Source organism: Dama dama, chromosome 24 (genome assembly GCF_033118175.1).
Source record: "Dama dama isolate Ldn47 chromosome 24, ASM3311817v1, whole genome shotgun sequence".
NCBI classification, from domain to species: domain Eukaryota; kingdom Metazoa; phylum Chordata; class Mammalia; order Artiodactyla; family Cervidae; genus Dama; species Dama dama.
Genome location: NC_083704.1, coordinates 6,425,972 through 6,448,885, shown reverse-complemented (window position 1 = coordinate 6,448,885; position 22,914 = coordinate 6,425,972). Strand labels below are relative to the sequence as shown.

Below are 22,914 nucleotides of genomic sequence, written 5' to 3'. Positions count from 1 at the left end.
TTTCAAATACCTGGTTATGATTTTCCCAAGTAATATTTCCAGCTTTCTCCCCACTTTTTGATTTGGATCACTTCTTAGTGATTGCTCTTGCATGTCCTTGAAGGGACCATACCAATTCCTCCTCATACCCAGATGGCAGCCAAATTTCAGGGCCTTGAACCTTGGGTCCACAGCCCTCAATTAAAAAGGGCTCCTCTAGACTCTTAGAACTGCACACCAGCTGGAGATACAAAATGAAACTGACCAGGGAGATTCCTGCCCAGAAGCAGATGGCATCTCCTGAGACCCCAGAACAAGATCTTCATCTCAAAAAAAAAAAAAAAAGAAAAGAAAACCTTTATTCTTTTTGCTTTTTCACTACTTGCTTTTTCTCTCTGCTAATGTATAAGAAGATAATGTTCCTTAACTCTGGCAACTATCACTGAATCTATTCCTGAGGCCATAGTTGCACAACAAAAGTCACTAGGTTTTCTTGCTAAGGTGGTTCTAGATAACAGAACTGCTTAGATCATTCACTGGCTGAACAAGGAGTGTGCACCAAAGCCAGTACCTTCTGGCTTTGGTCCAGCTGTACCTGGACATACCTCTGACACTGTAGCAAATGTAAGAAATTAGGAAATAAGACACTTGGCTAAAACAGGTTGATGCCCCTCAGGTATATTCTTTGATTTATCTGATACCAACTAGTTTGGTTCATGGGGGCCCTGGCTGAAAACTATTCTTCGATCACTTGGTATTATTCTCCTAATAGTCCTCATCAGTCTCCCTAGTGGACTATATTCCCTCAACCGTCTTAAACTTATGTTCACAGCCATTGGCAGTATATCACATGGTCTCACTGCTCTTGGAGAAACAGATACACGTGAACAATGAGATGAACAGCAAAAACAATTCTTCCATGAACCTGACACCATAACCCACGAGTTTCATGACAAAGAGCAACTTAACTCTAATGGTGACTGAAGGTGGCACTTCTAAACAATGAGATCAGTCTTTCATGTATGAGAACACAATCAAAAGAAGGATATTGTTAATTAAACAAGGAGACCATTAGGCTGAGGTGGCTCTGTTGCGCTGGTGGCCTACATAAGCGAACTAAAACCTAAGCCTGTAAATGCCTCTAAGTTACAAAACCAAAACCTATGGACAACCAATTATAAATAGCCAACTGGACTTCAGCCTATAGCAACTGGATTCCTGACCCTCAGAGTCTATGTATTTTTATTACATTATTCAGTTTGGGGGCCACTAATTACACAGCAATACGTGGACAGTAACAGCGGCTTCTTGAGTATCCTCTTAGTCGTAGAAATGGGGCTGCTGCTCATACTAGCTATTCTCCTATATTCTTTAGAATTCCCTTTAGTTTTTATGAGGCAATCTCTCATTAATCCAAGTTTCATGGTTAGTAGTAGTCCTTTATATTAAACTTTCCCTATCAATTCACTGTGTGATTTCTATCTCCTGAGTGTATCACAGTTCTTGAGGCCACAAGTCCATACTCAAGGGTTGGCAGGGCCAAGTCTGAGACTCTGGGAAGAATCTTTCCTCACCTCCTCTAGCTTTGACTGTTTGCCAGCAATCTTTGACGTTCTTTGGCTTACAAATGCAGCTCTCTAATCTCTGCCTCCATCATTACATGGTCATCTTCTCTCTCCCTGTGTCTCTGTCTCTCTTCTAACAACAACAGCTATATTGGATTGAGAGCCTACCCTATTCCAGTATGACCTTAATTAATTACATCTAACATAACCTTGTTTGCAAATGTCACATTCTGAAGTTCCAGGGCTTAGGACTTCATCTTTTGGGGAGACACAATTCAAGCCATAACACCCTCATTTTCAAGAAGCTTCATGTCTCTATCAAAACAAATGTACAGCTGACAACTTGTTTTAACTACATCCTTAATATTCTAAGGATTAAAAAAGTAATAATCTGTCAATTGTAATCTATTTTTACAGAAGAGAGTGGAACTTAATCTTCACTTTACAATTTCCCTAAATCTAAGTATTTTCTGTGTTACCAAACGTGGGGTCCTGCTGCTGGCCTCTCTACAAGCAACACCTGAGAAGCAAGGTTGGTGGAAAGGAAAGTCTGCTTTATTTTGGAGGAGGGCAAACCAGGGGGATGGCTGGTGGGACTCAAAGCCAAAGGCTGACTTCCCCACTGACAACCAACGGGTTAGAGCTTTTAAAGGCGAATTTCAGGGGTGTATAAGTGGAAGGAGGAACAGTGTGCAGAAACGGCAGTCAATTCCAATAATCATCTTGAAGTTGGTCATGTAGTTGCCTGATCAGCATCATCTTGATTGTTTTAAGTATACTTTGTCTTCAGTTCCAGGGTCGGTTTGTTCCCATTTCTTTGAGGCCAGTTCTCAGAGTTGTGGTAGCTTATTTCACAGATACAGTCTGGTTATCCTGTGGTTACCTTCTTCCACCTGGTGGGGAAGCTCATAGGATATGGCTCAGAATATTATGTATAGCCCTTGAGGAGGAACTAAAGGCCCTTGACTGTGCTTAATGACTAAACTATTACTATTTTGTCCTGTTTGACTGCTTTCCTTTGCTTCTGCATTTCCTCACTTTTCTGATTCAACTTATTCTTTGGGTAAAGTTTTTCACAGACAAAAGGTGAACTGAGGACACAGGCAAGGGCAGACAAGGGGGGACCATAGTGTCCCATTCAGCTTCATTTCTCTCTTTTAAAATCATAAATCCCTCTAATGGGCCCTCATTTTCATGTCAAGAACATGAAAGAACACTTCCCCTTTCCTGTAGCATGTAACAACAACTGCTGGCATGGGTCCCCACAAGCCCCATTAGTTATTTGTTTAGTTTAATTTCCATTTCCATAAGCCAGTCTGGCACGTGGTTGAGGTCAAAATTATGTTTACCAGATATAAAGGTTAAAAAGAAAAACATGCAATTTCAGAAGCAGTGTTTACCTCTTTTTCTGCAGTAGAAAATGAAACTCAACTGTTCCCAACTCTTTACTGTTCTCAGGGAGACTCAAATGATGGTCAGAAGTTCCTGTCATATATATTTAAACTGCAGCAGCATCCTTACTCTTAAAAATAGTATTTACTCCTTAAAGATACTATTGAGATAGCAATGGTAATGTGTATGAAAGATAGATTTTTTTAAATGTGTGCCAGACATGTATTTTTATTACAAAGGATTTGAATACTAAATCACAAATAAAACAGAAAGTATGTAAAAACAAGAGAAATCTAGAGAAAAATCATTATTAACATATGAATTCTAAACCATGAGCACAAATTTTCAAGAGGAAGAAAGACAATGTATCTATCTATCAGGGGCTTACCAGGTGCCACATAAGGTAGTCTGACAGACCATTTTATATATTGATACTTTAACTCAATCTGGAGGAGGAAATGTCAACCCACTCCAGTATTCTTGCCTGGAAAGTCCCATGGAGAGAGGAGCCTGGTGGCTACAGTCCATAGGGTTGCAAAGAGCTGGACATGACTTAGTGACTGAGCACTTTAATTTAGTCACTAACATTCCTGTGAATCAGGAATTGTTCTCCAGTTTTTAATTACATACAAGAAAAGAGAGTTTAGAGCAGTCATTTGCCTAAGATTCCACATTCAGACCAGTAATAGCGCTTTCAAAACTGCCTTAATTTGGGTGAACTCATACCCTTTCAAATACAGGATATCTGGGCAGCCAGGGAGGTAAAGTGGGAGTTAGAGATCAGTGGAGAAGCAATAACCTAACCAGTGAACTTGTGATTTTACCAAACCCAACAACAGCTGAGTGCCAATATTCACATGTTCCTTCCTGTTCACTTTTCCGCTACCAAGTTAGTTTGTTCCCAGATATCCCACTTCCACCTCCTGGGCACACAGACCAGACCCATCAAAGCGACCCGTATGAACAATAACTTTTGGCCGCTGTTCCCAAGCCATGAATTCCAACACTGCGGGGCCAGGACCAGGCCTGATGATACTTGGGACACAGGAACAGTACCACCAGGTGGTCAGCAGGCAACTTTTGCAGCTGTGGGGGTGGGCCCTCAAAGGTGAACAAATCTGCACACAACAGACACCCCAGTGCCGGCCCACAATTCCAAGCACCCTGAAAGAGCGCATTTCAAAGGCAAGTGAAATATTTCCTTCCATATCAGTAAACAAAAATGCCACAGCCATCAGTGAGGGCCTCCAAATGTGCATGAGGGCTCTCAAAAGCGAAAACAATGCCTGTGATGAAGCAGATGCCGCCACCCACCCCCAACCCCAGTGTGACTGCTGAGGAGCCCAGGGGAATATGAGAAATCAAAAACACTGGCTGCTGGCCCCAGAGAGCTGAGATGCATATAAAAGGAATGACTTCAAAAATCCCAGACTCTTACATGTTCCCAAACACAGAAGAGCACTAAATTCCTTAACTTGATATCTGATTTTTCTTACTTAGTAATAATCTTTGACGTTCAGACTACCTACCCCCGTTGTTACAAACTTCTATGCATCCCAATTCCTTTCCATGCCTCCTTGAAGCTGTTTCTCAAGGCTACCTAAGATGCTTCCTCCTGGGCTTGAAATCCTAAACATTCCTACAAAATAAAACACACCCCACCTTCAGGTTCTGACTATTTTTTCTTAGTCACCAGTTTTGGTGACCAATGCAACAGGACCCAAAGCAGATTCCTCTCCTCTGCCTAAACTCTTCAAGGATCCAGAGACTTGGTACCAACAGAGGCCCCTTTTGCCCATTCGCTTCCTCTGGAGTCTGGACAGATTTCAGTGAGTCTCTTCTGGTTCTCAGATCTCCCGTACTGGTTGATGATCCTGAGTTTTATTTGGTGGGGTATAGCAAGTACCTGTCCCTTCTCAGTTGAAAGATACTGGGTTATAGCCACCGGGGGTCTAGATACTAGTTGGGGCTTGGCTGAAAGTCACCAAGGCATACCTGCCCAGTTGAAGGACACTGGGGACACTGGCTGAAAGATATTAGGGAGAGCCCCACCCAGTGGAAAGGTACTGGATGAGGGGATGGTTGAAAGATACCAAGGAATACCTGGCAGCTCAAAGGAAAGACACCGAGGCTGCTCTGAGGTAGGAGGCTCAGTGGTCTGTCCTGAGTAGTAAAGTCAGAGCCTGACTTGATGCTCTTCCTCAGTTCGGCTGCCTTAACAGAATTTGTCGGAGTAAAAGTGAAGATATTCCATGAGAGCTTTGCTTCAAACAAAAGGGACAAAACTTCTCCCAGGAAGTTATGGTTTTCTCAGGTGACTGAGAAATTTACGGAGGTGGTTGAGGCTGAGTCCTCATACTGTGCAGTGGTCCTTTAGGGAAAGTCACTCATTAAAACACTTGCTTGCCTGGGGGTGACAAATAAGAACTGGCCATTCAGCAATCTGAGCAGCCACACTGGTCTCAGACTACCAGAAATAGACTCTGAGACACATACGATGAGCTAAAACAACTCAGGGGTGACTCCCGGAGGAATGAGGCTCACAAGTCACACACAGGTCCACCACATAATTTCACTAGTAATTTTATCTCTGACATATTCAACTTAAAATGGGAAAGAGAATCTCTCAAAAGCAAAACAATGGGTATCAGAAAGTCAATCTCCAACTAACACCCCAGATTCAAGGACAGTATCTACAGAGTTCATTCTGGCCAAGTATCTAGTTAACTAGAGAAAATATACTATAGTTGGAGAAATTATACTAAAGGAAGGTGAAAGTGTTAGTTGCTCAGTCATGTCTGACTTTTTGTGACCCCATGGACGGTAGCCTGCCAGGGTCCTCTCTCCGACAAATTCTCCAGGCAACAATACTAGAGTAGGTAGCCATTTCCTTCTCCAGAGGATGTTCCTGACCCAGGGATCAAACCCAGATCTCCTGGATTGCAGGCAGAGTCTTCACCATTTGAGCCACGAGGGAAGTGAAGTGAAGTGAAGTCACTCAATCATGTCCGACTCTTTGAGACTCCATGCACTGTAGCCCACCAGGCTTCATCCATGGGGTTTTCCAGGCAAGAGTACTGGAGTGGGTTGCCATTTCCTTCTCCAGGGTATCTCCCCACCCAGGGATCGAACCCAGGTCTCCCGCATTGAAGGCAGATGCTTTACCCTCTGAGCCAACAGGGAAGCCCTAAAGGAAATCTCACCCTAAAAACTGATGGGACTCTTTTATTACATTAAAAGCCAGCTTGGTAAAACCTTAAACAAAGGCCTTCTAGGGGGAAACTCTTATTTCTCTGTGTCTTTGAGATGTAAATGTTCTACCTGATCATCCTAGATTGTTCTGTATATTTGTTTGTGTTTGGCCTATAAGAGGTTGAACTTCCCAGGGGGCACCAGTGGTAAAGAATCCGCCTGCCAATGCTAGAGACACAAGAGACTTGGGTTTGACCCCAGGTCTTTTTGCATGGTTTGAATCTCTACTGAGATATAATTTATTGGTGGCCAAATAATGGATCCTTTTAAAATTAGAGAAACTAGCAGATTAGCAAATTTGGGGTACTCTCATTGTAAACAGCTGTTTTGTTGGTACCTATAAAACAAAAATCATATTAAAAGTGAGGAAAACATCTAATATTTAACCTGAGAATTTCTTTTGTCTAGAAGAAACTAGAAAAACTAACCAGCTTCATTTATAACCCTTGTAGCCTTTATTTTCCCTCAATACGTCTTACAGACGCTAATAAGAGCATATAAAATCAATAGGAAAAACTTGGAAGGAAAGTCTAGATATTATTTCCAAAGTAGAATTTTTTCATTTCATTTTTCAACTTGTATAAGATGTACAAGTTGGATTTAGAAAAGACAGAGGAACCAGAGATTAAATTGCCAGTATCTGTTGGATTGTAGAAAAAGCTAGAAAATTTCATAAAAACATTTACTTCTGCTTAACTGACTACATTAAGGCCTTTGATTGTGTAGATCACAACAAACTGTGGAAAATTCTTAAAGAGACGAGACTACCAGACCACCTTACCTGTCTCCTGTGAAACCTGTATGCAGGTCAAGAAGCAACAGTTAGAACCGTATATGGAACAATCAGTTCAGTTCAATTCAGTCGCTCAGTTATGTCCAACTCTTTGTGATCCCATGGACTGCAGCACACCAGGCCTCCCTGTCCATCACGAACTCCTGGAGCTTGCTCAAATTGATGTCCATCAAGTCGGTGACGCCATCCAACCATCTCATCCTTTGTTGTCCCCTTCTCCAGCATTCAATCTTTCCCAGCATCAGGGTCTTTTTCAGTGAGTCAATTCTTTGCATCAGATGGTCAAAGTACTGGAGTTTCAGCTTCAGTCCTTCCAATGATACTGATTTCCTTTAGGATGGACTAGTTGGATTTCCTTGCAGTCCAAGGGACTCTCGAGAGTCTTCTCCAACACCACAGTTCAAAAGCATCAATTTTTCAGTGCTCAGCTTTCTATATAATCCAACTCTCACATCCATACATGACCACTGGAAAAACCACAGCTTTGACTAGATGGACCTTTGCTGACAAAGTAATGTCTCTGCTTTTTAATGTGCTGTCTAGGCTAGTCACAGGTTTTCTTCCAAGGAGCAAGCGTCTTTTAATTCATGGCTGCAGTCACCATCCGCAGTGATTTTGGAGCCCCCAAAAATAGTCTCTGTTTCCATTGTTTTACCATCTATTTGCCAGGAAGTGATGGGACCGGATGCCATGATCTTAGTTTTCTGAATGTTGAGTTTGAAGCCACCTTTTTCACTCTCCTCTTTCACTTTCATCAAGAGGCTCTTTAGTTCTTCTTTGCTTTCTGCCATAAGGGTGCAGTCATCTGCATATCTGAGGTTATTGATATTTCTCCTGGCAATCTTGATTCCAGCTTGTGCTTCATCCAGCATGGCATTTCTCATGATGTACTCTGCATATAAGTTAAATAAGCAGGGTGACAATATACAGCCTTGACATGCTCCTTTCCTAATTTGGAAGTAGTCTGTTGTTCCACGTCCAGTTCTAACTGTTGCTTCCTGACCTGCATACAGGTTTCTCAGGAGGCAGGTGAGGTGGTCTGGTATTCCCATCTCTTTCAGAATTTTCCACAGTTTGTTGTGATCCATACAAATATGGAACAATGGACTGGTTGGGAAATGCTGGGAAAGACTGAAGATGGGAAGAGAAGGGGATGACAGAGGATGAGACTGTTGGATGACATCACCAACTCAATGGACATGAGTGAGCAAACTCCAGGAGATGGTGAAGGACAGGGAAGCCTGGTATACTGCAGTCCATGGGGTCACAACAAGTCAGACACGACTAAGCAACTGAACAACAAGAAGAATTTTTTTAAAAAGGAGTTACTGCAAGTGAATAAAGAAATCTTTGGATGGTTATTTGAAATTGGGTAAATAAAATAGACTTTCATGTGATGAAAACAAGATTTGATATTACTACACTATCTAAGGTTAAATGGGCCAAAAGAGACCTCCTACTAATCCCCATCTTTAAAGCCAATCAAGTCTGTTTTATTTATAAAAGTTTTAACTTAATATTTAATAGGCTAGAAAAATTTACAGAGATATCTGACCAATAATTATTTGGGACAGTTAGGCCAAAGGACCAGAACTCCTTGGCTTAAACCACACTCTGGGAATCCCAGAGCTTTTTATATAAAAGTAGGTAATTGGACAGGGAAAAGAAAAAAACCTTCTAAAACCCCTCCTCTAGGACCAAAGTTTACTGTTTAGATCCTAATGAAAACTAAAGTTAAAGGTATAAAAGTTGGTTGAATTTAGATAAAAGTACATAAAATTGGTATAATTAAATTGGTTTTATATAAGGCGGTTACAGCTCTCATTTAATTATACTGTGGGATAGACAACTGAGGAAACCAATAGTTTGTTACTCGGTCCAAGCTCACTGTACTTGCCGCAGGACAGGCCGATGAATGCAAGAGATGAGGTGTTGAGGCAAGGAAAAAATTTTATTTGGAAAGCCAGAAGACTTTTAGCTCCTCAAAACAACCATCTTGTGGAGGTCTGGATGCCAGGTTCTTTTTTAGAGCCAGAGAGAGAGACGCAAGGAGGAACTAAAGTCAACAGTCAAAACAGAGTCAGTGAGGAAGTGAAAGGGTCTTTAGTCTCCAGGAAGAGCCAGCCTTTGGAAAAGGGTGTGTTAATCTCTCTTTTTTTTTTTTGTAGCCATTCACAGGCAGGTAGGGATGAGCTGAACAAAAGCATTTTAGTTTATATTCAAGCGGAGGGGGAATGTCCTCTGAGGCAGGCTATTAAGTATGATTAAAGCAATGAAAACCAAGTCAAAGAAACAGTTCCAACATGGACTTAGAATTGGCTTCCTCCCCGCAACAGTTACCTAAGCCATACAAAATTAGTAAAACTGGGTACTAACATGCAAGGGCTAATGAAAATAAAAATAGTGATTTTGCTTTTAATTTATAAACTCAGAAAGATCTTTGCTAAATGCCTTATACAAACCTTTGAGAGCATAATAAGTTAAACTTTAAAGTTGCGAAACTAAGCAACTGTTTTTGTTTCACAAATGTCTAAAAAAACAGAAATGTAAATATAGGCCATAAAGACCTGAATTAGCTCAAGCCACCAGCAAGATCTGAAACCAAGGGAAAAGATATGGCAGTTTTAAATCCAAACTGCTGAGATTGTTTCTTCAGCCAAACCTTACAGATAGTAAGCCTTAATTAACTCAGCAAGCAACGTTAATGTATTCCAACTGTTGGTAAACTAGTAACTTTATATGGTAATACCTGATTCTTAGACAAGCTTTTAAATGAAGCCATGAGATTGTTAGGGGAAGCACACTGACTGAAACCGCCCACCCTGGCCAGGCACCCTAGTAACCATTTGCATGAGTTGTTTTAAGACAGGAGATCCTGGTAAGGAACACGGAACTAATAAGCCACCACCAACCCAGAGAGTTGGGGAAAGGTCAAAAAAAGACACCACGTGTCTGACCTCCTCCCACAACCCTCCTCTCTGGCATCCATCTTGGCTGAGCGATGACAACCCAGAAACTAATCCCATCAACATAAAACCCGAGACTTCCAGCCAAGTGGCAGAGCAGTTCTCCTGGGTTCCCCTACCCTACTGCTCTCCACCCCGGTGCTCCTTCCCAGTAAAATCTCTTGCTTTGTCAGCAAATGTGTCTCCTCAGACATTTCCGAGTGTTAGACAAGAGCCCACTTTCGAGCCCTGGAAGGGGTCCCCATTCCGGCAAGAAGATCTTGAGTTTGCCTATTTATGTCTGTGTCCACATTATACATATGAAATATCTCCTTCTAAAAAAGTATTATTAGAATTTGATTTAAAAAGAGTTCTATCTAATCTTCATAAAAAGCTCTTACTTTTAAAGAAACTGGCCATGATGACTTTCAGGTTCACATGAACTGAGAAATAGTCAATATTAAGTTGATATCTGATATTAAGGTTTAAGATTGTTAATCTAATTAAAATAAGATATGCTGTTAAGATTATTTTACCTAGGTTTAATAAACAAGACTTTACTAGATCCCTTGCAAGAAAATAACTTGATATAATGAAACTTCAAAGTGAATGTAAATAAGAATCTCAGAGTTAAAACTCTTATCTTTTAGAAGTGACTGCTTAAAATGATCTTTCCAGATATTTGATAACTTAAAAGTTCTGGAGTTATGTTAACTGATGTGATGAAAATTTATTAAATAGCTAAAAGATACTGAGACATCAATTACTGTGAAATGTGAAACCCAAACGACTCCATTTTAGGATAGCACCGCCATTTTGAGTAAAACCCCCTCCCGAGGAGAGAAAACGAAATTTAAAGAGAAAAAAAACTCAACGAGCCAATCAGGGGAGGACAGGAAAGTCCCTCACCCCCCTTACTCTAACCCACCAATCAGTAGCTAACAAGACATCCTTAGTTGAAGAATTAACCAATCCCCTTAAGCTTCCCTTCCCGCTTCCCCTGCTGCACAATATGAATTAACCAATCCCCTTAAGCTTCCCTTCCCGCTTCCCCTGCTATACAGTATAAAAATGATTCGCCGCTTTCACTGGGGGCTCCTTTGCCGTTGTGTGAAGAGAGTCCCTGCTCGAGCTTGTAATAAAGTTCCTCACTGTTTTTGCATTGATCCGCAGCTCCTGTGGTGTTTGGTGGGATTCCACGGTCCGGATACAACATTTTGGGGGCTCGTCCGGGATCCCCCGGACCCTCCAGGACCCGCGCTTCAGAGGACGAACGGCCGGTAAGCAGTAGCAGCAGCTGCATCTGTATCTGTAAGGGGGCCCCGTTCTGTAGCTGGACTTAAACCTAGGTGGACGCGCTGATACGGTCTCCAGCAGGGAGCAGGAAGAGACGTCTTCCAGCTCCCACTCAGTAGTCCCATATATATATATATATATATATATATATATATATATATATATATACATCTGATATACATCTGATATACTCTGTACCTTTTGTTCTCGGAATTGCGCGCTCTGTTACTTGTCTGGTGTGTCGTCTTGTTTGTTCATTGTGTGACTGACCGACGACGGGACAGACCCAATCTGGATGCTCTCCGCTTACCTTAGTAACTGACCATTTCAAGGAAGTTAGAGCTCGAGCTCATAATCTGAGTGTCAAAATGAAAAAATCTCGGATGATTATCTTTTGCAGTGCTGAATGGCCCAGCTTTAACGTAGGCTGGCCTCCTGAAGGGACTTTCGACTTAAGGACTCTCCGGAGAGTCCGAGAAATCATCCTCAGACCTCAAAGCAGACATCCAGACCAGGTCCCATATATCCTGGTTTGGGAAGATTTAATAGTCAGCCCAACCCCTTGGATCCAACCCTTTTTACCGCCACAGGCAGCAGCAGCCACGGAGATCCTAGTGACTGAAGAAAAGAAAAAGTCTCCGGCTGCCCCCTCTGCCCGTTTTACAGGAAGATTCGAATCTTCTTGATCTCCTATCACACCTCCACCATATTCTCTCCCTCCTCCTATTCAGCCTGAACCCCCACTTCCCCAACCTTCTCCAGAAGCGGCTGGGGGAGGACCTGCAATGAACACACGAAATCGTAGGGCCGCCTCTCCCGGGGGGCCTGCCGACTCTACTTCACCAGCTATTCTTCCTCTCAGGGCTCTGGGTCCCCCTGATGCCGATGGAAATCAGCCCCTTCAATATTGGCCCTTTTCTACTAGTGATTTATACAATTGGAGGACCCAGAACGCCCCATTTTCAGAGAGACGTAAAGAGCTTATTAATTTGTTAGAAACTGTTCTGTTTACTCATCAACCCACGTGGGACGATTGTCAGCAGCTACTCCAGATATTATTCACCACAGAAGAAAGAGAAAGGATCCAGCTAGAGGCGCGGAAACTGGTGCCAGGAGATAATGGGCAACCCACAGCTAACCCTGCGACGATTAACTCTTCCTTCTCTTTGTCTAGGCCACAGTGGGACTATAACACGGCAGAAGGGAAGGAGCGGCTCCGGGTCTACAGCCAGACTCTGTTGGGGGGGTCTCAAAGCGGCCGCTCGCAGGCCCACTAATTTGGCTAAGGTAGGTAATGTACAGCAAGGGAGAGAAGAGAGTCCTGTGGCGTTCCTGGAGAGACTGATGGACGAATTCCGTCAGTACACTCCCATGGACCCTGAGGCGGAGGATACTAGGTCAGCCTTAATGATGCATTTTATTAATCAGTCAGCCCCAGATATAAGGAAGAAGTTACAGAAGATAGATAGATTAGGTGAAAGATCTATTCAAGATCTGATGGCAGTGGCAGAGAAAGTTTATAATAACCGAGAGACACCTGAAGAGAAGCAGACCAGAGCCGCCGACCGGCAGACCCGAAACATGGCTCGCATTCTCCTGGCCGCCACCAGCGCCCAGCCGAACGAACGAGAGAAGAGACTGAGACAGCTGGCAGAAGGTAAGCCGAAACCTAACCCCCAGGGAAAACCAAAGTTAGGACGGAACCAGTGTGCATATTGTAAAAAAGGACATTGGGTTAAGGATTGCCCTAAAAAGTTCAAACAAGGAACCAATGTTTTGGCTCTGGGGGACCTGAGCGACTAGGGGAGATGGGGCCTGGAACCCCTCCCTGAGCCCAGGGTAACCTTAAAAGTGGAGGGGACCCCAGTTGAGTTTTTAGTGGACACTGGGGCATTCTGTCCTGCTTGACCCATAGGGAAAACTCTCTTCAAAGACTTCATGGGTGCAGGGAGCCACTGGTATGAAAAAATATTCATGGACTACCCAAAGAAACCTAGATCTGAGCACGGGCCGGGTATGCCACTCTTTCATGGTCATACCAGACTGCCCCTACCCACTGCTTGGCTGAGACTTGCTAACCAAAATAGGAGCCCAGATCCATTTCTCACCTGAGGGGGTGAATGTTATGGACCCAGCCGGTAGGCCGGTACAAGTTCTAACCATGCAAATAGAAGATGAGTACAGATTACACCAAGGCCCCTCCAAAGTAGCCCCTGAGGCTGATATGCATCAGTGGCTTAATGAATACCCACAAGCCTGGGCAGAAACCGGAGGTCCAGGCTTAGCCAAACATCGGCCCCCAATCTATACTGAATTAAAACCAGGAGCAGAGGCCGTCAGAGTCAAGCAATATCAGATGCCACAAGACGCACAAAGGGGTATTCGCCCTCACATACGTAGGCTGTTGGCTCAGGGCATCTTACGCCCATGCCAATCCAACTGGAATACCCCCCTTCTCCCAGTCAGAAAGCCGGGGTCCAATGACTACAGGCCAGTGCAGGATTTGAGACAAGTTAACCAACGGGTGATGGACATCCACCCCACAGTACCAAACCCCTATACTCTTTTGAGCTCTTTGAACTCCAATCACCAGTGGTATACGGTACTGGACTTAAAAGATGCTTTTTTAAGCCTCCCCCTGGCACCCAAAAGCCAGAATATTTTCGCCTTCGAATGGTCAGATCCAGAGGAAGGCATTCATGGGCAACTAACTTGGACGAGACTACCACAAGGATTCAAGAACTCGTCCACGATCTTCGACGAAGCATTACATGAGGACCTGGGTGAGTACCGTATCCAACACCCACGGGTTACCTTGCTACAGTATGTGGACGACCTTTTATTGGCCACAGAATCCCAACAAACCTGTCTGGAGGCAACCAGAGACTTGTTGTATACTTTAGGTGAGCTGGGATATCGGGCCTCTGCAAAGAAAGCACAAATTGGCAGACAAGAGGTTCATTACCTGAGATACATATTAAAAGAAGGACAGCGGTGGCTGTCCAAAGCTAGAAAAGAGACTGTGTTAAAGATCCCTAAGCCCCAGAGTCAACGCGGAATTAGAGAATTTCTGGGGTCCGCTGGATTCTGTAGATTATGGACCCCAGGTTTTGCTGAAATGGCAAAACCACTATACCAGGCAACAAAAGAGACTATACCATTTGCCTGGACAGAGGAAATGGATAAAGCCTTCCCGGACATTAAGGCAGCCCTCCTGTCAGCCCCTGCCCTAGGTCTACCTGATGGCACTAAGCCCTTCCTTCTCTATGTAGATGAGAACAGAGGGGTAGCCAAAGGGGTGTTACTCCAGAAACTGGGACCTTGGAAAAGACCAGTGGCATATCTTTCAAAAAAACTGGACCCAGTGGCTAGTGGATGGCCCACCTGCTTGCGTATGGTGGCTGCTGTGGCCTTGTTAGTAAAAGACGCTGGCAAATTAACCCTGGGACAAGAACTGCAAATAACAACCCCACATGCCATAGAGGGTATATTGAGACAACCTCCAGATCGATGGATCAGTAACGCTAGACTGACCCATTACCAGGGACTACTACTAAACCCTACCAAGATCATTTTTCAGCCACCAACTACTTTGAACCCAGCCTCACTCCTGCCGGATCCAGACCTGGACGCTCCACTACATGACTGTGCTGACATCCTGGCTCAAGTATGTGGGGTCCGAGCTGATCTGAAAGACGTTCCCCTTCTGGATAATAAAATGACTTGGTACACGGATGGGAGCAGCTTCATACAAAATGGACAAAGGTATGCGGGGGCGGCTGTGACCACTGAGACAGAAGTCATATGGGCTGCCCCTTTGGCCCATGGGACTTCGGCCCAAAAAGCCAAACTTATAGCATTGAATGAAGCACTCAAAAGAGGTAGAGAAAAAAAACTGACCGTTTATACTGACAGCAGATACGCCTTTGCCACAGCGCACATACACGGGGCCATCTATAGAGAGAGAGGACTCCTGACGGCTGAAGGAAAAACTATAAAAAATAAAGAGACAATTCTTGAGCTTCTACAAGCCCTTTGGCTGCCCAAGAAATTGGCCATAGTCCACTGCCCAGGCCACCAAAGAGGTGACTCCTCCATGGCAAGGGGCAATCGACTGGCTGATCTTTCGGCCAAGGAAGCTGCTCTAGCATCTGTTACCCTGGTTTTGGCAGTCTGACTCCCTGATCCAGGGACCATGACTCTACCCGATAACCCCGAATACAGTGAAACAGATATAGAATGGATTAACTCCTTACTGTGAGGCTGTCACGGCTAACGCCATGGCAGGCAGCCTAGATTAGAAGTAGGCCTGGTTTCCCGGGGTAACATAATTATCAGGCCTCCTGGAGCCAGCCAATCAACATATGCCTAGCCAGAAAAAAGGGAACCTATCAGGGGAAAGCTGAAAGCCCCACGTTGGGCCAACAAAAATTACCTTGCAACTGTGTAACCAATCAGCTTGCGCCAACTACCCACTGTGTAACCAATCCGATTGTGCCAACTATCTGCTGCTTATTTTGACCTAATAAATACCCGAGAGAACTGGGGCTCGGGGCCTTTTGTCCTCACACACCTGGTGAGGGCGGGAGGCCCTGGCTCGTGTCAGTAATAAATTCCCCTATTGCGAGTTGCATTGTTTCGAGGAGTCTTCTTTCCCGACCGGGGACTCGGACTACGGGCAGAACACTTACCTATGACACAATTTAAAAATGGCTGGTGGAAAGACGCTAAGTCAGCGCCTATCCTACCTGAACAACTGGGGACAGAACTGCTCAGGAAAATTCATAATGCAACCCATTTAGAGGCGAAAAAAATGCAGGATCTCGTCAGAACTGCAAAGATTGTCATCAAAGACTACCGGGCAAAAATAGAGAAAATTGCCTCAGACTGTAAGGCTTGCCTGCTAACAAACCCAACAAAGACTTCAGGAGCAACTAAAGGAGCCAGAGTAAGGGGAACACGCCCTGGAGCCTACTGGGAAGTAGACTTTACTGAGGTAAAACCGGGACAATACGGATATAGATACCTGCTAGTGTTCATTGTTACTTTTTCTGGATGGGTAGAGGCCTACCCAACAAAAAAGGAGACAGCCCAGGTAGTAACAAAAAAACTCTTAGAAGAGATCTTGCCCGCGGTTCAGATGCCCTGCACAGGTAGGTTCCGATAACGGTCCCGCCTTTGTCTCCAAGGTAAGTCAGGGACTGGCGGCGGTTCTGGGGACAAATTGGAAATTACGTTGTGCCTATCGACCCCAGAGTTCAGGGCAAGTAGAAAGAATGAACAGAACTTTAAAAGAGACCTTGACCAAATTAACCCTAGAGACTGGCGGGGACTGGGTGGCGCTCCTCCCCTTTGCCTTGTTCCGGGTGCGGAACTCACCTTACATGTTGGGGTTAACCCCCTTTGAAATTATGTTCGGAAGACCTCCCCCTATTGTACCTAGTTTAAAGACTGACTTAATAGCTGACTTACCTGTTGATGCTCTAGTTTCCTCCCTCCGACTCCTCCAACGGGTGCACAAGGACATTTGAAAATGGCTAGAAGCCCTATACCTCACCAAGCCACCACCTGAACCGCATTGTTTTCGGCCAGGAGATTAGGTCTATGTGCGGAGACACCACTCAGGCACCCTCAAACCACGCTGGAAAGGACCTTACTCTGTCATCCTAGTCACACCAATGGCCCTCAAGGTAGATGGTATCTCAACATGGGTCCACTTCTCGCATGTGAGGCCTCCTGATCCTTTCACCAACCTCCACGAGGTTCTGCCACAATGGAGAGTCTCCAAACATCTGGACAATCCACTAAAGCTAAAACTCCGGAAACGCCCCAAAGAAGCATCTCCCTCTCAAGGTACTTTGTACTCTAGGCAGCCTTCCAGGGGATTACCTCAGCCAATCCTCATCATCTGGTTAACATGACCTGGATGGTCTACAACCCTGAGACTGGAGAAATACTTAATTCAAGTTCCAACGTAGCCCCCAAAGGGACATGGTGGCCCGTACTGACCTTTGATTTGTGCTTCCTGGCAGCCGACAATAACGGCTTCCATGGTTCCAGCCAACTGACCAACTTTTTTGCTCATGGCTCCTATGGCTTATTCACCCGTAACTGTGAGGGTAAGGACCCACAGTATTTAGAACAAGTGCCTGTCTATGTCTGCCCAGGGGGAGGAAGGGATCAGAACAAAATTGTAAAATGTGGAGGAGTTGACTCTTTTTATTGCACCACTTGGGGATGCGAAACCCTGGGAACGGTCCCTTGGCCCATCAATCCTGGCAACGACCTCATTCAGATAAAATTACCCCAGAATACCCCAAAATGCAGGTCTCAGGGAATATCGTCTAAACCTGGACAATGTTTTCCATTACAAATTAAGTTCACAGATAAAGGGGAAAAGCTTACCATGTGGGATGTAGGCCGAGCTTGGGGCCTACGTCTTTATAAGACTGGGTTTGACAATGGAGTCCAATTTGAACTTAAATTAAAGATGGGACCACTCTACTTGACCCCCAAGGTAGCTTTGGGACCAAACCAGGTGATAGCCCCAAAACCTTCCTCCCAGGTGGTAACCCCAAAACCTCCCTCCCAGAACCAAAGTCGGGATACTGGGCCTACTCCACACACTCCTCCCATAGCCGACATGTCTCCACCTACAGACCCCCTTATAAAGATGATCTCTTCAGCATATCTTACCTTTAATGCCTCTCGTCTGGACTTAACAAATGGTTGCTGGCTCTGCTATATTATTAGGCCTCCTTACTATGAGGCAGTTGCTTTTTCTTCAGGATTCAATGTGGCTGCTGATATCTCAGCCTGTAGATGGCAGCAACAACCTAGTACTGGCCGCCTGACAGTGGGCTCCATTACGGGTATAGGCACCTGCATAGGGGCTATCCCTGAGACTTATCAACACCTATGTAATCACACAGTCCCTATGACCAAACTCATTAATTCCACCCACCAGTGGATCATCCCACCAGAAAATGGATGGTGGGCTTGCTCCACTGGACTAACACCGTGTGCCCATCAGGTGGCACTAAAAACCTCTCAAGATTTCTGTGTCCTAGTCCATCTAATCCCCTGGCTAAACTATTATTCAGAAGAAGAACTGCAACCAAGGTTAGAAACACCAGATCAGTATAGGTTAAAAAGAGAACCAGTCACTGCCCTAACTTTAGCTGTCCTGTTGGGATTGGGGGCTATAGGAACGGGAAGTGTAATTGCAGCCTTAACGCTCCAAAATAAGCAGTATAACCAACTGAGGGCTGCCATAGATAAAGATATTGAACAGCTTGAAAAATCCATTTCCCACGTCCAAGAATCCTTAAGTTCTCTGGCCGAGGTAGTGTTACAAAATAGAAGAGGTTTAGATTTGCTATTCTTACAACAAGGAGGACTATGTGCAGCCCTAGGAGAAGAATGCTGTTTTTATACTGACCATTCAGGAGTAGTACAGAAATCTCTACAGAAAGTTAGAGAAGGCCTAAGAAGGCGAAAGCAAGAAAGAAAAAATGAACAATCATGGTTCGAGTTTTGGTTTAATACTTCCCCTTGGTTGACCACCTGATTTCTTCTCTATTAGGACCCCTCATTCTACTGTTATTAATCTTAACTGTAGGTCCCTGTATATTAAATAGAATTATGTCCTTTGTAAAAGATAAGATTTAATACCGTCCACCTAATGTTACTCAGATCTCAATATTCGACTGTCTCCACAGATGATATAGTTGACTCTGTAGAAGACCCATGATTGGGCCTTCCATAGGAACTAGAAGAGGGAGAAATGTGAAATGTGAAACCCAAACAACTCCATTTTAGGATAGCACCCGCCATTTTGAGTAAAACCCCCTCCCCGAGGAGAGAAAACGAAATTTAAAGAGAAAAAAACTCAACGAGCCAATCAGGGAAGGACAGGAAAGTCCCTCACCCCGCTTACTCTAACCCACCAATCAGTAGCTAACAAGACATCCTTAGTTGAAGAATTAACCAATCCCCTTAAGCTTCCCTTCCCGCTTCCCCTGCTGCACAGTATGAATTAACCAATCCCCTTAAGCTTCCCTTCCCGCTTCCCCTGCTATACAGTATAAAAATGATTCGCCGCTTTCACTGGGGGCTCCTTTGCCAGTTGTATGAAGAGAGTCCCTGCTCGAGCTTGTAATAAAGTTCCTCACTGTTTTTGCATCGATCTGCGGCTCCTGTGGTGTTTGGTGGGATTCCGCGATCTGGGTACAACATTACTAAGTAGAAAAACAAAGTATTTGGGAATATTAATGAAAATGTTTGGTATCACCTGAGATGTTCTCTATAAGAAAACAAATGTTTTTGGAAATTATCACTGGTGTTTACACACCAATCTACAGAATGCCGATGTAAGACAGTTCAGAACTGCTTACTTCTTAGCTTTACTAAAATTAAGGTTTTAAGAGTTGAGGACTCTAATTTAAACATGGAATTAAAAAGCTATGAGAAATGATACAGTAACTTTTCAGTATACAGTAAGAAACAGAATGTATGTTTTCAGAAAGAAGATATGAAAAATGAAATTACATTTTATTGAGGAAAGAGAATGTATGAGCCAGTTGATTTTATTTGGATGGAAAATGAGAGAGAGGCTGAACACAGAAAGTGTTGAGAGATTTTGGAAAGAAAAAGGAAAAAGTTTTATCCATATTCAGGATTATCTAAATTTAGATTCAAGTTGACTAAATGGATTTTGTTAAGTGAGCCAGTGCAGGAGTGGAATTTGATTTCTGGGAGAAATGCTCCTTTTTAATAATAAATTGTGTGAGTTTCTGCAACCTTAAGTGATCTCTATTTGATTTCCTTTAATTGTTTTATGACTTTGGTTGAATAAGTATTCTTTCAGTGACCTATGATACTGTGGTTTATAATTCTAACAAAATTCCCAAATATCAAAATCTAACTAAGCTGTTTTAGCTTCTAGGTGACTCGGGGATGAATGCTTCGAAGAAACATCTCCAAAACATCTCAGAGACAAATGTTAAATTAAGTTTATTTGGCATTTTTTAATTCAAAAGCACTGTCAAATGATTGAAGGTGAACTTTAGGTATGGATAAATATCATTAACACAGATATTCCAAAATTTATATGAAATCCTTAACATCTGATATGTCCTGATATAATGCTACCAGTCATAATTTTAGTGATTATACTAAAATATCCAAATTTCCTAATTACACTGAACTCAAACCTTTAACTATGCTATTTCAAGTTTTGTCCTTCAGAGACTATCATTATTTTATACTGCCTTTACAAAATGAAGATTTCAAGAAAACTCATAAAAAGAACTTTTAAACAAATGTGTTTCTGATAACCTTACTACCACTAAACTGGGTAACAAATTACAAACTAATGGAAAACCTGATTACTTCATACAGATCAACAGGAATCAATTACATGAAACTAAATGAACTGATGAATTATGATTTTTATCTTTGACTTTAGAAAACATACTAACTTGAATCTGTTTTCCAGTAAATTTTTTTCTCTTATGCTGTGACCTACAACAGGTTGATAAGTATGCCTTTGTAAACAAAGATAAAACATTTATCTTTTTCTCTCTGCCTGATCCTGCCAAGCTCTGGCTTCTCCAGCTGGATCTCCTATGGACTTAATGGTTATTGCAACTGGATTACAACTCATTAAACTAATAACTTTTGTTGTTTCCAAATTGCTTATGCTTTTGTCTCTCAGTTACAATGACTTTGTCAAGGTTACCAATCAAATTGCTTATGTCTATTTTATAAGATTGTCCTCTCTTAGAGTGTGTAGCCAGGCCTCCAACCAATGTAATGGTGACTTAAAGCAACTGATCCAAAAAATAGAGATCTGTATGCCTTCAATAACAGTAACAGTGTATTCTAGGTATGGGAAGATGCAACAAGGGAATTATCTCCTGAATCCTAATAGGTTAGAAGATAGAGGATCCAGAGAATCTTCTACTGTCTATCAATGGGCCTAATCCAGAAGTTAACACCTGGAGAGACACATCAACAAGAACTTTCGTTTGATCTCAGACGTCCTTCCAGAGTGGCGGGACAAAAAAAAAAGTCATGAAAAGTCTCTCATATATGGTTGAATTTCCAACCATAGAGAGGGACTGTGAAAGAAACATTTCCTGCCATATCAGTAAACAAGCTTGTCACAGCCATCAGCGTTTTGGGGCTTCCAAATGTGAATGAGGGCTCCCAAAACAGAAAACAATGTCTGCGATTCAGCAGATGCCACCACTCACCCACCCTCAGCCTCAGTGCTGAGGAGCTCGGGGGCATGTGAGAAATCAAGAAAACCAGGATGCTGGCCTCAAATAGCTGAGATGCACAGGACAGGACAGGAATGATTTCAAAAACCCCACACTCCTGCATCATTCACAGTTAAATTCCTTAACTTGAGATTATCTATTTTCTTTAATTAGCAAAAAACTTTGACGTGCAAACTGCCTGGCGCCTTCTGTTACCAACTTAAATATATCCTAACTCCCTCCCCGGCCTTCTCCCGGCAGTTTCTCAGGGCTATATGACACGCAGTCTCCCTGGCTTGAAGTCCTAAGCATTCCCATAAAAAAAAAAAAAACACACTCCTTTCAGGTTGTGACTGTTTTTTAGCGGACTGGCAGGAGAAGCCAGGAGGCGCCTACCACGAGGAAAGAGACTAATAGCACAGAGGTTCACAGCCTTCCAGGGCGACGCCTCCCAGACAGGACGGCGGCCCGGCCCCCTCCTGCCGAGCCTCTCACGCCCCTGGCGTCCCCCGGGTCAGGCCTTGACCCAGGCGACGCGGGAGCGTGACGTCCGCGCGGCGCCGGCGGGTGACGTCGGCCCGGCGAGGGGGCGGCAGTTGGACTCTACCACCGCTGGCGCCCCTGCCCCTCCCCTCCCGGCCTGGTGCTTCCCGGGCGTAGCAGTCTATCACCGACTCACCTTCCCATCGCTGTGGAAAGGGAGGCCGAGCTCCTCGGGGGAGAGCGGGGTGCGAGAACATGGCGGTTCTTCGGCCTGCCTCTCGGCGGCGGCCTCGTAGTCCGGGAAAGGGTTGGGGAACGCCCGATCTTCCATATCTGCGTCCCCACCCAGCTGCAACTTGAGCCTCCGGGACATGGTCTCGCCCATGTCGGCCGCGCGCCCTGCCCTCCGCGGGGCCGCGCGGTACGGCGAGTGAGCTGGGACAAGCCTCCTCAGAGGCGCTCGTCCGGGCCACGGCGGGCGGCGGTAATCCCTAGGAAAGCGGCGGATGCGCCGCGCCGCGCATACACGTGGCTGTGGCGGGCGCCCGGTCCCGCCCCGACCTGGCTGGGGATGGGCCCCCGGGGAGGCTGCGGCGCCTTGCAGTCGCCAAGGCTCCGCGGTACGGGGTCCCCTCCGAGGAGGAGGCTTCAGCCGGCCGGCGGCGCCGCGAGGACAGCGTCTCCGGGGAGGGCGCGGTCCCTCCCTGTCATCCTGCTGTTGGGGGGGGTCTGGAGGAGGAGCCAACGCTTTTTTTTTTTTTTTTCCTTCTTTCAGGTTAGCCCCTTTGTTTTGGATAAACGAATATCTTAGGTAACAGCAGGTCACGTGAAAGCATACTTAATCACCTAAATATTTCATTGACCCGAAAGTTCCATCGATATTAGTTAAATTGCCCAGGAACATAACGTGTGTAATAAAGGACACAAGCAAGTAAATCTGCAGT

General features: G+C 44.3%; 1 protein-coding gene across 1 annotated transcript in view; it reads right to left on the bottom strand.

Annotated features, from left to right (window-relative positions):
- The window catches only part of LANCL2 (LanC like glutathione S-transferase 2), a 108,764-nt gene extending 86,327 nt beyond the window's left edge, over positions 1–22,437 (bottom strand). The window contains exon 1 of the mRNA XM_061127613.1: positions 22,167–22,437. Within this exon, the coding sequence (XP_060983596.1) occupies positions 22,167–22,355 (189 nt within the window). The 5' untranslated portion in view covers positions 22,356–22,437. The remainder of the gene's footprint in view (positions 1–22,166) is intronic.
- Positions 22,438–22,914: the final 477 nt, after the last annotated feature.